The sequence below is a fragment of the Pithys albifrons genome, chromosome 5 (assembly GCF_047495875.1).
Source record: "Pithys albifrons albifrons isolate INPA30051 chromosome 5, PitAlb_v1, whole genome shotgun sequence".
Classification (NCBI taxonomy): domain Eukaryota; kingdom Metazoa; phylum Chordata; class Aves; order Passeriformes; family Thamnophilidae; genus Pithys; species Pithys albifrons.
This window is the reverse complement of record NC_092462.1, coordinates 274302-290793: the sequence shown is the minus strand read 5'-3', so window position 1 is coordinate 290793 and position 16492 is coordinate 274302. Positions and strand designations below refer to the sequence as shown.

The 16492-nt window shown below is 48.7% G+C and overlaps 2 protein-coding genes across 4 annotated transcripts in view; one reads left to right on the top strand and one right to left on the bottom strand.

The window, feature by feature from the left end:
* The window catches only part of ANTXR2 (ANTXR cell adhesion molecule 2), a 77096-nt gene extending 63252 nt beyond the window's left edge, over positions 1-13844 (bottom strand). Inside the window, exons 1-7 of the mRNA XM_071555287.1 lie at positions 13585-13844; positions 12160-12231; positions 9838-9909; positions 4087-4168; positions 3019-3126; positions 2853-2921; positions 1949-2029 (exon numbers count right to left, since the gene is read on the bottom strand). Coding sequence (XP_071411388.1) covers positions 1949-2029; positions 2853-2921; positions 3019-3126; positions 4087-4168; positions 9838-9909; positions 12160-12231; positions 13585-13724 — 624 coding nt within the window. The 5' untranslated portion in view covers positions 13725-13844. The remainder of the gene's footprint in view (positions 1-1948; positions 2030-2852; positions 2922-3018; positions 3127-4086; positions 4169-9837; positions 9910-12159; positions 12232-13584) is intronic.
* Positions 12173-16492, top strand: part of PRDM8 (PR/SET domain 8) — a 28485-nt gene continuing 24165 nt past the window's right edge. For 2 of the 3 annotated variants that reach the window (XM_071555284.1, XM_071555281.1), the window contains exons 1-2: positions 12173-12347; positions 14110-14372. The gene's annotated coding sequence lies outside the window, so the exon portion shown is untranslated. Of the gene's footprint in view, positions 12348-13882; positions 13989-14109; positions 14373-16492 lie in introns of those variants that run through there. The other variant, XM_071555282.1, reaches the window with a different exon arrangement.

Sequence of the window (16492 nt, the reverse complement as noted above, 5' to 3'; positions counted from 1 at the left end):
ACAAATGCAGTTTAACTGCTCAGCTCTCCTGGAATAGAGTACAAATTTTAACAAGACTGCAATCAAAAAATCTCCTACCTGGAGAGATCAGTGTAGAAGAGGCTTCTGCCTCATTGCTACTCAACAGTTCTGGGCTCTAATTTTGCTTAGGGGTTTTAATTGTTGTATTGCTGCCATTTCTGAAAACTGTGTTTTTTCTAAACAGGAATTGTACAGCAATGTTCATGGAGGGTTTCACAGCTGCACCTTTGACTCTGCCCTTTGAGCAATGCTGCTGCACATCTGTGACCTGAGTAACTCATGTTCATCTGGTTTGAAACTAGTTTTCCCTTTAGAAGTGTCTCTGAGTCTGTATTCTCTAGCTAACTTGCAAACTGAAATGAGTTTGTAACAGTAATAAAAAGGAAGACTGTGACTATTTCATGTTCAGTTAGTTCTGCTTATCAATGTTATGAGAATGAATTGTCAAAATTATTCAAAACCTCTGCAAAGAAAACTGAGTTATAACTACAGCATACCAAAAAATCATGTTAATACAGCCACCACATATCCATTAAAATAAACCCACAAAACCCACACATAAAAAACCAAACCAAACAAAGCAAAAACCCTGTCTGTAGATTCTTTGATCCGTGCTCTATCCAAAGCCAAGTGCTGACGTGTCCACTGCAGCTCCAGGCTGTAAATAAACCCTGGACCAACTCATGAGCTTAGTCTGCAGGAGCAGACCTTGCATTTAAGTTGTAGAACAGTGTACCCGAGTCTGCTTTTCCTGCCAGTGCTCAGCTCTTGCCTCACAACAAGGTGCTGCTGTTCTGTGTGTCTGATCCTGCTCTACAGCTATGACAGGCTCACATCTGGGATTTTTACACCTGGGTTTTTCACCAGTGGCAGAAGCAGCTGGATTGAGGCTTGTGCAAGCACCACATGCCAGATCTCATGAGAAAAGCTTCCCCTGCTGCCCACACAGGAGCGAAGGCGTTTGAGAGCTCCTGGGCCGTACAACAGAGGTAGGTGGGCACTGCACTGCCCAAAAGCACCTTGGCTGAGAAGGGGGGGGTCCTACAGCTTGTGCTAATCATCATGTGCTTGAATTACGGTCTCCTCAAGGGACTGCACTCCTGCTGCTGCCCCAAAGGACCAGAGCAGCGAGAGATCTGATTCCCTGGAAGGCTCAATCTGCAGGTCAGTGACCCTGGCTGAGGGGGAAATGCTGAATGCAAATGTCTGTACTCCTCGATATGGTTCTATCTTGACAGACACATTTCCAAGGGCAGTATACTTTGAAACATAACATCATCAGCTGGGCCTAAATATTCAGTTCTTATGAATAAGCACAGCACTAGTGGCTTCAAGGTTGCATCATTTTCACCAGCACCATAGCTGAGTCCTCTAAGTGTTTCAAATGGCATAGAATGAGATTTTGAACAGTGAAGCTTTTAAGCAGTACCACATGGGGTGCACTGTCTCTTCAGAAGAATAAATGTCAATGCATCAAAAGGCTGATGATCTCTCTTTAGAATGTGCAAGGAAGATTCTGAAATTACATTTATTTTAAGCAATAGAAGCCAAGTAGTTGCACTGACATGCACAAAAACCACACTGCTCAAGGGAAGTGATAAATTTGTGACTGTGTAATATCCTGTGAGTCGTATCCTTTTGTTATTAAAAGAGAGGAAAGGGAAATGGTTGATAGTGGGATCTCTCAGAAAAAGATTTGATTTTAGATTTTGACTTTACTTTTGCCAGTAACCTTGCATAAAATACACAGCCTGTAGTTTAAAAGACGTTCCTCTTGGTTTGATCCCTTCTTGCAAACCACATAAGCATGAGGGAACTTCACCTTTTGCAATTACTGATTTAGGATTCGGTGCTGCCTAGAAAAGTAAGTGAGACTGGAGAGGGCTGTAATCTGGAGGAAATGAAAAACTTATTGCCTGGTACTCACAGAATTGATTATCCCCTTAAGTGCTTGGAATCCTCCAGTGACAGGGAAGACTTGCTCTTTCACATCAGCAATTCTTTCCAGCTTCGGAGAGAAAACACATGCAAACACATCAATCATCTGGCAAACTAAATTCATCACACTGATTTTCACCCTTAAAATTTAAATGGATGACTAAAAACAACTCTTAGCAACTCTGCAAAGAGAAGAAAACTTGAGAGCTCTCTCATAGCTAAGTATAAGTTTTTAAATAGGAGGACTTGCTACTGCTGATTGCAGCTAACAAAATGGTGGGCAGCCACTGTAGCAAACATCACACTGAGGAAACCTTTCAGGGCCTGTGGCTTGACAGTCATTTCATAACTCTGTCCAGAATTACCTTCCTTGTTTGTTCTGCCTTCCACTAAAAAGTCTTTCTCTGTGCCTTCCACAGGAAAGAGCCTTCTGTGTACTTCTCCATTTAAGTCCCTTTGATGGAACCTACAGGCTTCATGGAGACCCAGCAACTCTGGAAGAGCTTTCCATCGGTGAAGGACATGGATCCCGCACTGTGTTCCTTATCCCAAGGCTGTTACGTGCTGCATAACCTTGTCTACAGCTCCTGTGCTCGTGTGACCAGCACCCTGACCCGACTGCCATCCCAGGGAGAGGGTTTTGCCTGCTCCCTCTGCCAGCAGCTCCCAGCTGGCAAGGGGATTTCCAATGGTTCTCCTTGGCAGTGAATGCAACGCCCACTCCTTCTATTTATGTCTCTGTACACGTTTTTGAGTGTATTTCCTGAGCCAGATAAGATATTACACTGCTTAATGTAAGTAAAATTAATTTCCATACTATTTAACATGAACTATGTAACCCCTGGGATGAGGTACTGCCTAGTACTCTAAAATATTGATGTTCTTATTCTTACCTGCTCTTGTTCAAAATCCTGGACACCAACACAGTAAACTCTTGCTCCCAGGTCCCTGGATTTCCTTGCCTGTCCCGTAACAGAACAGAGAAATAACCATGTTTTTATTCAACAGGCAGCATGCAAACTTTGCAGGGTATGGCGCGCGTTCCCAGCTCAGGCTCACCTCTTTCTCTGCATACAAGGGAATCTGACCATCTAGCTTGCCATCTGTCAGTGCAATGATGATACTGGAGAACCTCGAGGCTCCTTGCTTCTCAATTTGCATATTGGCCTAAAAACAACAAAAAAAATCATCCAGCTTAAAACTGCACCTGAACTTCTAACCATGATGCATCTTCTAAGCATCAAATACAGCATCTGAAATAACACTGTCTCATCCTCAAACCCATCTCTCGTGACAATCCTCTGACTGCCTTGAACTCAATACCAGCAGGGAAATCCCTCACTGGTCCTTTCCAGTCACCAGTGAGCCCATCTCCAAAGACCTGGGGTCACTAAACCATCAATCCCTGCCAACACTCATGTCTTTCAGGCAGATCTCTTCAGATCCACTGTTAACCGTTTCCTTTGCTACCCCCTGGATTTCAAATGCAGTTAGTAGGTTCCAAGTTATAAAAAAATGGCTTAAAAACAATTTATTTTTTTAAAACAACAACAGAACTCTTTGCCCAGCTTTTCAGAACACAGTTCTGTTACCAACACGGCTCCACAGGCAGAGGAAGTACCCATTTGTCTGTAGCAGTGAAAGCTGAGATCCTCACCTTCAGGGCCTGAGCTTTCAGCAAAACTGCACAGTATACTTGAACTAAAAAAAATATCGGCAGTTGGGAACCCCGTAATGAAGAGCATTTGTCTGGCAAGTGCTGCTCTGTGCAGTGAAGTCTCCCCAAGGAGAGCGCTCTAGAAGGCGCTGCAAGCCTGACAGCCCTCCGGAGCTGCGAGTGAGTATTTACCATGTCATTGGTATGCTGGGTTAGCTCTGAGATTCATGACACAGATCCACGCTCTGCTGCGAAGGATCAAGTCAGAAATTCCATATGGTAAATTCTGTGATGGCTAATTTCTGCATGGCATTTGCACATGTCTGGGCAACCCTGGGACCACTTCAGCAATGAGTAAGATTTGAGTGTAACAGACTGAGGCACACAATCAATCCATTTGTGTTACAGGTTGTTAACCAAAGGGTAAGAACAGAGGACGTGTTGATTGCAAGAAGACAAGTAAAACCTACCTGTTTTAGTCCTTCGTGTATGTATGTCTCACCTGCTGGTATCACCTCCTCCAGATCCTTAAGACCTTTCTTGATTTTCTCTCTGCAAACAAAAAAAGGTAAGACACAGTGTGATCCAAAATGTGGAACGGGGGGGGAGTTTATCAATTGAAAAGGTAGTATTGATCCTAAAGGAGATCTGAAATGAAAAGCTGTCTATTAGAGCCTTTGGCTGAGATCCCACGTGGAGGCAGGTTGTGTATTTGCAGCAGGACTGGCACTGAGGTATTTCAGACCTAACACAATATGCCTCAGTGACTCAAAGAGCTCGAGTAGAGAAAAATGTTCAGGTGGAGCAGATATTGTAGAGAGGGGGCAAAGCCTCAGAATTACGCAGCCCAGTGAAAATTCTGTTACACTGTGTATTTGGCCCAGCTAAACCAATTTTGCTTCAAATCACATTGCAATTGAAGAAGGAATCCTCTAAAACAGCACTTCTATCCTGACGTTCTTCTGGGTCAATATGGAGGAATTTAATCAGGTAGAACTGAACTGCAAAAAAAATTTTTGCCCTTAAAACAAGTATCAATAGGCAATTGCAGGATTTGCAAGACATGTTTTGTACCCAAGGAAAAGGAGTTGGATTGAGGGCAGCTTTTCATTTCTGGGTCTCACTACCTTTCTGTATGACCTTTGCTAAGATGTCACCCTTACACAGGTCAGCGCTCACTTAGACTTAACAGGAGAATATGGTTGCACTGTGATTTCTCACGGACACTGGAGCAGATCCATCTGTGAGATGCTCACTGACTTAGGAGGATGAGAGTGGAGAAGTTGGTAGACAGCACGACAGGAATGATTTCCAGTGAAATCAGCACCAGTGGGGGGAAAAAAAAGGCAGAGATGCTTTTTGTGAAAAATCAAATCTGGAGGGTCTTTAGTCTTCTGTAAACACATTTCCAGTAAAATCCATGGAAAACTGTGGTAGGAAGGGGCAAGTGAAAACTAAATAGGGACAAAATTTGGGCCAGAATATATAGAACACTAAGACAAACCTAGGTGAGAAAGAGGAACCCAGCAGGGGTGAGGAGACGGAGGGGAAATACATGGCAGGATGCGTGAAAGCTTTCCTTAGGCCAGACCAAATGAGAAAGAATGCATATGCCACACTGCCTGAATGCCACCCACTCATCATTTGTTCCACAAATGGGCTTCCTCTATGTTTAGCAGCTCTGTTCTAAAGTACAATTCATAGCTAGAACAAGCTCCCCATCACAGGATCACAGAATCGGGGAGAGGAGGGGTAAAAAGGAGAGATGTGGCACTGCATGTATGGAAGGGAAGAAGTTATGTAAGATAATACAATCTGCTCGATCCAAATATTTTACATTCAGCATCTATAGAAACAACTTGCAAGTGATTATGTATGAACGCAGATTATAAACCACAGAGTTGGAGCTTGCCAGAAATGAGTGGCAGCACATCACAGGCGTTAGTGCTCTGCTGCCAAGAAACAAGCAGCAACTCAAGTCCCAGTTTTCTGAAACAGATTTCATTTTGCAAAAATAGCTTTTGTACAATCAGTTCGGTTTTATTTATCTGCAACATCTTGTGACCCGGTCGTACAGAAATCTCTGGTGTTGCCAGGCCTCTGCCTACAAAGGGTTCCAGGAAAATCTTTGGCAGCATGAGCTTTTGTAGCTGCATTTAATCAGTCACCATTTCTTTCCCTCAGGGCACAGCCTCACTAGACAGATCCAGCCAGATGTGAACCAACTCCAGGCATGCTCTGAGTCAGTCAGGGACGAGCGAGTCCTGGTCTGGCTGTCAGAAGGTCAGGGTGGGTGCAGGACTTGGGCTGAGCAGGCAGCAGGAGAGGAGGACTCTGTCATGCTAAAACTTGCCCCCAGCCCATTTGGAAGGCAGGGCAGGGTAGCTCGTGTCTGCCTGCACCATTCTGGTAATGCGACTCTGCAGTCAACCAGCCACAGCATTGGGGAACCCCATTCCTGCTCTTCAGTGCTCTCACAGCTTGCCCTTCTCTAGTTTCTTTACTAACTCCTGGTAGCCACAGAAATCCCCGGAGAAGGCCTGGTTGTGTGACTCATCTGTACTGAGACAGCAGAGTCCTGCCCTCAGCCTGGGTGCCTGGACATGGGGCAGCACAGCTCAGCAACAGGAACAAAGGCTGAGGGGCTGCTGGCTTTGTGGTGCAAGTCAGCCAAGGGAGTGAGGTGGAGAAGGCAAAACAGAAGCAGCAACTCGCAGCCTGCCTGTGTTTGGGCTGAGCATGTGCAAATTTAATCTCTCCTCCCAACTCAGCATATGTGCTGCAGCCCATTGCTGTGTTTTAGCACAGGCACAACTAAGTTTTAATAGCTAGCCTGTCTGGTCTTTCTCTGAGCTGTCTAACTGCCTCAGACAGCTCTTGCAGCAGCAGCCAGACAAACTTTGCAGGTGTTACATCCATGCAGTTTCCAGAAGGGGTGTTCTTAGCTCTGGGTGTGGGGGACAGTGTCCTGTATGTCCCTCCCATGCTGCATTCCAGCTACTGAAGTGCTGGAATCTTGACCTATCTCAGTGTGTTGAGCGTACAAGCACTGTCAGGAGATGGTGGCTCTCCCTGAGCATGTATTTATGGTGAGGAATGAGGCTGCATGCTGCGAGGCAACAGGCTGATCTCTAACCAAAGGAGACAAACAAAACAGGTACTTGGGGTTTGCTGCTAAGAACAAAGTACAGTAAACAGGAAAACACACCAACTTGTTAGTGAAACCAAGAAGGGGAAGTGTTCTTTGACAGAAAAAGGGACGGCTCCATCCCAGATGAGGTGAGCTGTCATAGTGGTGAAAAGAAACCCCATAGAGCAGCCTCCTCAGATGTGTCATTTGGAGGACTTTGATGCTTTCTATGCCTCTTAAATACTCCAAAGGGTTTGGTTCAGTTATAATAATTTTTCTACCTCAGACTTGAAGCCTCCCGCACGGACTCCAGATGGAATCCATGTCCGTGGCTGACTCTACTGTCCTTCATACACGCAGCAGAACACACTCTCTGCAGATGGCTGTGCTTTGGCAAGCTGCTTGGACCCAGGAGCAGGGGTAGCTCGTGTGACAGAGAACCCAACTGCATCCATGTCTGACAGTCCCCTGTGAAACCAGGAGCAGCTGGAGAGCCGCCAGACTACGGACAAGCACGGTATGGTTCAGTTGGGCGTGTACCAGGGACTCAAGTGTCCTATTTTAGCACCTTCATCAACACCATCTCCAACAAGACTTGCACCCAGGCAGAGGCAGAAGGGCTAGTCCTGGTCACTGGCACCAGTCAGTGCTGCAGAGGCAGGTTTACAGCAACCTGGACTGGTGCTGGCCAGCACAGTTGGCCGAAACAGCAGAGGCCATGTTGTGCCAGCTGGATGGTATTGGTGAGTGTATCTGCTTTCCCAAACCACTTGCTCTCCAACAGTGAGCCTCAAATGTGAGTGCACCAATCTTTTTTTACCACTTAGTGCATTTTCCAGCTGAACTTTAAAGGCTTGTGTGTCCCAAATGGGCTGTAACCATTGTGAGAAGGCTTTTCCATCTGAGTGTTGTTGTTATTCCATGCATTTGTTATAGCACTTTGTGTGCTGTGATTAACAGTGACTTCTGTTTCCAGACTTAGTCACAGAACATTGTTCATAGTCACAAAATATTTGGGAATTTGGGGTCTTTGGCGCTATGATGTGGCTTTCTTTGTATCCCCAGCTTTATTGTGCAGTACACCCAGCAAGAACTTTGTACAAACAACCAGAAGCCAAAGGCTTTTGAAACAAAAAATTCTGCCTTACTTTGATCTAACTACTAGGAAGGACTTGTGGTTTCTTGACACTCAGGAATTAGCAAGGAAGTGAGGGCCGAACTCTGCCTGCAAGTCCAGACTGCATGGAACAAACTGAGGCCATAATAGCCCAAAATCACCCCTCCACAATTGCACTGTACTTGGCATCCTCATCATGTGGGAGGAACAACATAGGAGCCAGACAGTTTCTGTGTTTTCCCTCTGCTGACTTCTTTAATATTTAAAAGTATTGCTGTTCCAACTCTAGCTATCCATTCTTACCTATGTAGATATGGTCACAGTTACTGGTCTTGTCCATTCTTCCTGTCATTCCTTCTGAAAAGTAAGGGTGGCACTTTCTTCCCCCTTCCATGCTCACAAAAGCATCAGCCAACCCTGCACTAAAGCCAAGTTCTGTGCTTTAAATGAAGCTTCTGAGGAAAAACACGGCTCTACCCATGGCTCCAACCCTGACACAGACAGGCAATGAAAAAGGCACTTGTGCTCCCGTGGCCAAGTGCCAGCATTCTGCCCTGCCTTCCAAGTGGTCTGTGTGCTATCAGTGCTAGCTCTCATGCTTGATAAGGAACAGGCCACTGACAGGCCTATTGTAATGGAGAGAAAGGACTTCATTGACTTCAGCAGGCCCCAGAATAGGCTCAAGTGTCCTCTTCTGACCCTTCTCAAGCCATCTGGAAAAATGGCTTATAACCTTGCCTCTGCCCACAGAGCACAAATCCAGTATCCTAGTCTGGGTGGGGGGAAGTGGCTGTTCTCAAGTCAGATCACTGTGCAAATGCTAAAACAGGAGGCACTTAGAATTGGATTTTTAGGCATCTTGGATGTCATTGACATTTCTGTAGCATGAATTGTGTATGTTGTCAATGACAGGTCTTTTCAGAAAGTCTTGCACTTATTGTTATGTATTACTTAAAACAAACAAACCAACAAAGCCACAGCGGAAACTAATCAACTGTGGCAGGTCCCATTTTGCACTGACCTACTAAAAGAAGCAGAAAGGAAAGACCATCTCACTTTCACTCTGCCACAGTTAATTGGAATGATTCCTAAGTGGTTTATCCACATTTCCAAAATCCAGACAGTTACGTGCTGCAGTAGCTTCTGGACACAAGGGAGAGAGAGAGGAGGTCATTGTGTTGGTTTTGACAGGGCTGAGAGAACACTGAAGGACTCTCGACAGGAACACCACTGTCCTCTGCTGAAAGCACTCTTTCCACAAGATAGTTTCCAAATTTCTGTGATTTCAGTAATTACTTTGGCAACTTTCTCTTCTCTATCTGATTTCCTCCTTCTGTCTCCCCACGCCCACCCTTGAGCTATCCCAGCTGCTAATCCTTACTTGCTTTACCAATCAGAGTAAGCAGCCTTGAATGCCAACGCCTTTGAAACCATCAGCTGAAAGAAGAGTTCAGGCACATCTGTACATCACCACAGTGCCAGGAAGACCTCACACCCTTCCAGTGGCACCAATTCCACTGTCTAAACCAGATTCTGAAGTCCTGATTAGGAAATACAAAACAGAATACCTCCCTTATGTGAGATTACAGGAAACATTTATGCCTTTCCTAGACATGAAAAAAAATCTGAAAACTTATCTACGGACTTGGCTTTACAACAGTAAATGCAAGAATCATTCCCCTGCTGTGCCAAGGGAGATGCAGAGTCATGCAGAGATGAAAACACTACTGCTAGTTGTTCTGCAAAGCAGTGGCAGAGTTAACAGCAAGCATTTCTTTCCCATCATTCCACTCCTTCCTCTTTTATGAGGCTGTCCATTGTTACGATCACAAAATTAAATCAATTCTGCATGGAGGATTCATGAGTAGCTACTTAGAAGTAACAGTTGCTGTTGTTCCACATCTGTTACTGCTCCTTGGTTGGGTGTGAGCCCTGGAGGGGAGCAAGGGGGAACTGGAAAAGCAGTGCACTCACCTGTCTCCAGTGAGCGGCATAATGACGTGTGCCTGGGTGGAAAACACGATAAACGATAATCTCATCTTGGGGCTGCAGAAAAGGAAAAGAGGGAAAAATATACATGTCAGAGAAACATACAGGTGCAGAGCATTTCATTCATTTATTCAAGCTTCTTGCACACTATCTTTATCTTCCTGCTTCCTAGGAACATACTTTCGAACTACAAACCCAAAAGGAGAGGAATTGAAAGATTTTTGCTTATTCTCTCTCGCTTGACTTGACTCAGTGAACTTCAAGGATATGATCTCCCCACACAAAGAAGGTAACACACATCCCTTGGTGCTGTTGTGGTTGCTGGTGTAACACAAACATAGACTCAGAGTTCCCTCCTGCTCTGGGTATTAACACATTTCCCCTTCTTTCCAGGCTGTTGGTGTCATTTTCCAACTGTGCTTTTTGGTTATCACATCACCCCAGACACAGAACCAGGGCCTGATGGCTGCCTCAGCCCCCAAAAAAACAGCACATAAACTCTTAGGGTGAGTCTGGTTTTGTTTCAGTGACAGAGAGCTGTGATACTTGAGATCAACTTTCCTGAAAGTACCCACAGAAATGCCACTGGAAAAAGAAATACTGTACAAATTGACTGAATTCAATCTTTTTTTCAGAAGCTCTCCTGTCTCTTTGAACAAGGTTGCAAAGAAGCATATAATTAGCAGTGGAAAATGTTAAAGAATTGCCTGATGCTCTGGAAGCCCAAGACAGGAACTTTTCTAAGGTAATTTGTAGCATCTCTCCTACCTGCTTTGAATTTTTATTCACTACAAATCCAATATATTCAGTAACTTTATAGTTCACTGGATATGCGTATCAGCATTAACTAACAGGTTAATAATGTTTGTAACGACGTAACACTTGCAGGCTGAATGACCTTATGTTTTCAGTTCACTGATGTCAGTGATGCAACTTAAAACTATTGACATGGTGGGAATGCAAGTATTACATGCACAGAATAGCACAGACCTTGGATTTAAGATCCATCCTTGCAGTTGATCCATAATGTCTCCAAGTACAAAAATCTGAAATGGCCTAAATTAAATTAAAATCGAAACCATGGGCTTAGCAATCTTTTCAGTTGCCAAATACTTGCAATCCCCATCTCTGGGAGTTGCATCACTGCCCAGAGAGATGCATCTCTGTGTGCAATGACCTCCAAGTCGTGTTTTAGCAAACCTCTCTTTAGGACCACCACGGAACTACCCTCTGCACAAGCCATCCCATCCCTGCTGTGCTCTGCAGGCACTGGGACAGTGGCACCATAAGGCAGCCAGACCTCTACGCAACTGTTGCAAGATGGAGTGTCACTTGGCTGGAGAAGATGCTGAATTGAAAGATTTTCACTGTACAAGCACCTGCCTTCTAAGGGAGGGCAAATGTTGTATCACTTAGCCCAAGAAGTGCTGCTGCAGTATCTCCTCAGGCTCTATTTTTACCTTTTTTTTTTTTTTTTTAATTCTAGACCTTACAAAACAACTTTCAAGTTTGTCACTCCCCTTGACAGAAGTTTTAAGAAGTTTGCTTTTTACAAGATGAAAACAAACTATATTTAATTTTACAAGCTTAATTGTACCTCTCTTTTAGGAAGACAAGATCACAACTGCACACTGCACTTTGTTTTCCTTAACAAAACCTACCACAGTGTCTCTGCCTGTGTCTGAGAGGACTCCCTTGGTTTATTTTGAGTTTTGTTGTTTTTTAAAGCAAAATGCTGCATCCCAGCAATCCTCAGCTGTTTGTGCTGAGCAGTCAGTCAGGATTCACAGCAGGGAGCAGGACTTGCCAGACAACACTGCTGGCAGTAACGAGTTAATTACAGGTATGAACAACAAATGCACTGTTATATGGCATGGGCTTCCTCTGGGTTTCAGCTTTTCCACTGTGTTCTCTCCCTTCTGACCTGCACCATGTATTTATGCATATAGAAACATGTATTCCAAATGCTGCTTTATATAGATCTCCAAACGCAGCATGGGAGCAGCACTCCATCAAAAATGAGGCATGTGGCTTGTGGAAAGTTTTTTAAAAAAATCAAATCACATCTGAGAGTAATTTTAGCGTTTAAGTATTTAAAGTTGCATATTACCACCTTTTTGCTGTGCTCCAAGCACGAGAAAATTAAGCTAAAGTTTCCAACATTTTCCAGCACTTTGGGTCTCAGAAGCCAAACTTTATGGTGTCTGTGAAACACATCCCCTAAGCTTGCAAAAGCACGGGGGGGTGTTTATCACAGCCCGGAATTACCGCAGCATCACCCCGGGTGTTACAGGCAGCACCACGCACCTCACAAATCTTTCTGTCAGCTGATTTACAAAATCAAATATCTCACGCCAGTTCGTTGCCACGCTCCCAGATCTGAAAGAGAAAAAAGCACAGCACATGAGCGGCCTCATCTCGGGGAGAAATTTATGATATTCACTGTTCCAAACACCCGGAGTGACAGCCAGCCCGCCGAGGGACGGCGGACGCCGGTAAGTTAGTCGCGATTTGTCGCTGTCCCCCGCCGTGAGGCGGCCCCGACCCGCCCCGGCCCTGAGGGCGACCGCGGCTACGAACCACCCCACAACAGCCCGGCGAGGCGCGGAGGGGCGGCAGATGCTGCGGCTTTCGCTCCTCCAACAAGGCCGGCCGCAAACGCAGCACCAGGAGAGCTTCCAACGCCCCTCTCCGAACCCCCGACCCGCCGGTGTGCGCCGCGGCCCCGGCGGGACCTTCCCGAACTTCCCGCCCGGTGTGTCCCCTCAGCGCGCCCCCCGGCCCGGTGTGTCCCCTCAGCGAACCTCTCCCGCCCCTCAGCGCGCCCCCCGGCCCGGTGTGTCCCCTCAGCGAACCTCTCCCGCCCCTCAGCGCGCCCCCCGGCCCGGTGTGTCCCCTCAGCGAACCTCTCCCGCCCCTCAGCGCGCCCCCCGGCCCGGTGTGTCCCCTCAGCGAACCTCTCCCGCCCCTCAGCGCGCCCCCCGGCCCGGTGTGTCCCCTCAGCGAACCTCTCCCGCCCCTCAGCGCGCCCCCCGGCCCGGTGTGTCTCCTCAGCGCGACTCCAGCCCGGTGTGTCCCCTCACCGCCCCATGGCCGCCCCTTCAGCGCACCTCTCAGCGCCCCATGGTCGCCCTTCAGCGCTCCTCCCGCCCGGTATGTCCCCTCAGCACGGCCCCCTCGCCCTTCAGCGCTCCTCCCGCCCGGTATGTCCCCCCAGCGTGGCTTCCCGGCCCCTCAGCGCGCCCTTATCCCGGTCTGTCCCCTCAGCGAACCTCTCCCGCCCCTCAGCGCGCCCCCCGGCCCGGTGTGTCTCCTCAGCGCGACTCCAGCCCGGTGTGTCCCCTCACCGCCCCATGGCCGCCCCTTCAGCGCACCTCTCAGCGCCCCATGGTCGCCCTTCAGCGCTCCTCCCGCCCGGTATGTCCCCTCAGCACGGCCCCCTCGCCCTTCAGCGCTCCTCCCGCCCGGTATGTCCCCCCAGCGTGGCTTCCCGGCCCCTCAGCGCGCCCTTATCCCGGTCTGTCCCCTCAGCGAACCTCTCCCGCCCCTCAGCGCGCCCCCAGTCCGGTATGTTCCCTCAGAGCTCCCCTAGCCCGGTGTGTCCCCTCAGCACACCATGGCCGCCCCGCGCGCGGCCCCTCCGATCCCCGAACAAAAGCGGCGCCGCCGCCGCCCCCCCGATCCCCGATGGCGGCGATCACCGCCCGCTCTCCCGTCTCCCTCCTCCCTTACTTGTCCAACACGAAGTACATATCGAAGGCTCCGTGGCACGACGGCTCGTCCGCGGCCGGCACGGCGAGGGCGGGCGGCGGCGGCAGCAGAAGCAGCAGCAGCAGCGGCGGCAACAGCTGCAAGGGCACGGCCTCCGCCATGGAGCCTGCGGACAGTGCAGGCGGGCGCTGCCGTCCTGCCGCTCGCCGGAGTGGCCGCCCGTCTCTGCTGCCGCCGCCGCGGATGGCCCGGCGCGGCCCGGCCCGGCCCTCCGTCCCTCCCTCCCCACAGCGCCCGGGGCGGGGGCCGGGCCGGGCCGGGCGGGCTCGCGCCGCCCCTTCGCCATGGCGACCCCGCGCTGAGGGGTTCGTGTTGTCACCGCCTCGCTGCCAGCGTGCCAGGCAGGGATCCAGCCCCAAATAAATGTAATGTTGACGGGGTTGTGTGTACAAACACCTAAGTTGGGGGGGGAGGGGCGGCGTGTGTGTGTGTGTTAAGCAAAAACGACGAAAAAATGACCTGGCGGGTATCGTGTGTCTCCCGCAGGCCGTGGAGGTGAATCGGACACATCACCTGCTCCAAAAAGGATCTCGAGGCTCTTCCCCCCTCAAGAGGAGATGAGGAAGTCGGAGTCAGAGTCATCCTTTTGGAGAGCTTTCCTTTCATCTGATTTCATCCCGTTTCCTGCCATCTCTGGACGGTTTCCTGAAGCCACAGTGCTCTGACCTGATGTCTCCGTGTCAGAGCCTCCTCTGTGCAGGTCCAAACACCAAACCAAGCGTCCCTGTGATGCAAGTTGGAAATTTTGTGTAAGTCTATGGGCCAACAGTGATTTATGTCAGCCAGAGATCTGGCTCATGAACTTCTTAATGCCTTACAGAGCAGCAAGGCTAAAGGGCAAGCAAGCAGCATTTTACAGTCCCTGTGGATGCACAAAACATGGAAGATTAAGGTCAGAGCAACCTGTGCTTTGCCAAAGACCTAACCAAGCAAAAGGCCGTGCAGTGCTGCCTCTCCCTCTCCTCAGAGGCGGCAGAGCAGGCTTGCTGAGCTTCCCAAAAGCAGCTGCACTCCAGCTTTCCAAGCTGCATGAGCCACCCCCAAGCACTCCCCTCGCCTGGGAGTATGTGTCACGTTATCCAGATGTTGGAAATCTTGCTTTAGGCACATAAGACTCACTGTTTGGAATGAGCCACCCCTGCCAGTTCACTCTGTTTCCAAGTGTGTGAATTCCTCTTTTAGGCTGTGGTTTCTGCTGAAGTTGCAGATAAATCATGCCCATTTTGCCACAGTGAGTGGATGAGAGGGAGATGGGTACAGAGGACATACAGGGCAGCGGCTCGTGGCTATTTGCCTGTGTTTGGCTTCATTCATAGAAGCACCCAGCCTCCTTTCCTGGTTCCCAGAATTCACTCGGCGATGCTTGGCTCTTTCCCAGCCTCCTACAGCATCCCAGCACCACGTAAACCTTGGCCCGGGGTGCCCAGCCGCAGTGGGACAGGCGTGTCCCGCTGTGTGCACACACAAACACTAGCAAAGCAGCCTCCTGGAGCTGGGCTGATATCTTCCTGATATCCAAGGAGCTGGATGGAGCCTCAGCAGCTGGCCAGTGCTGAGGCAAAGATGGTGTTGCAGCAGCAGGAGGGGACGAGGCTGGTTGCAGACCTCTGCCACCAGCTCTTCTGCTGCCTCTGGGTATTGGCTCCACATCTGGAGAAGCAACAGCTTAACCCTCGCTCCTTGACCTGTTGGTCTGGAGTGGAGCTCACAGGGCCTTCTTTGCACTGCTTTCTTGTACTGTGGTATAGCCTGGTGGCTGGGACAGCAGGGAAAAGGGAGGAACTAGAGAGGAACTGTCCTCAGTTGTTTAAAACAGAAGTCTTAAATAAATGCAGCTTTAAAGTAACCCAGGACTAGAAGCAGAAGTTTTCGCATGGAAGGTCAATGTGCAGATGAACATAAGTCCACTGCCAAGATTTACTGCAGATGAAGTAGTAAACAGAACAGCTTACAGCACCTTTGGGGTTATACAGATCCCTTCTTTGTCTCCAGCCTTTGCAGATGATTTCCCCACATGTTGTCCCTTAACATCGACCCACTCCCACCTTTTTTGGCCCAAGCCAGATGGGAAGACCTCAGGCAAGCGGCATGAGTGCCGAACTGAACTCTGCTTTTCAGGAGTGAGCAGTTGGAGCAAAAATCTCCCTCAGTGTAACCTGGCTGTGAGCCTGGCCTGGCCGTGGGTCCTTGGGAATGCTGCAGCAAAAGGTGGTGTTTGAGGGTGGGAAATCCTTCAGTACTGGGGTGAGGTCACCTCAGGACCAGAGTCAAACAGCAGCTCGGGGGCCACACAGGCTGCCCTTTCCATATGCTATAGGAGGCCAGGAGGGCTTTGTTCTGGTCCAGGACACCTCTGCCCAACAGCTGTGAGCCAGGCTGCTTTCTGCAGGATGCTCAGCAATTGCCAAAATTTTGTCTGGGAAAAATGGAACTTGGGTGTGTCTGTTTGTGCAGCTACAGTGCTGATTAATTAAATCTCCTTTCTGACTAAGGGCCAGGGTTGCCATTCTGCCAGGTGGCCCAGAAGCACTGGAAAGGGAAAGGGGAGAGCTGGAGGTTCCGCTCCACAGCACTTGCAGACACTGTGAGCCGTGCAAACCTAAGGTGAGGTGATGCTGATGGGAACCACTGAGCCATTCCAGCTTAAAACAGAACCTGACTTTGAGCAGACTATATGAAAATATTTTCCCTCACATGGAGGTCTCATGCTTTGTTTAAAGGAAGAGGAAGCAGAAGGACTCCAGCAGTTATACAACATGCAGGAGCTGTCTGGGAGCTGCCTCCTGAAGGATTAGGTACAAATCCTTGTATGCTTTACAGCTGCAGCCTCATGTCTCTGCTCATCCTGTAAAGTAGTGTAGAAATGAAT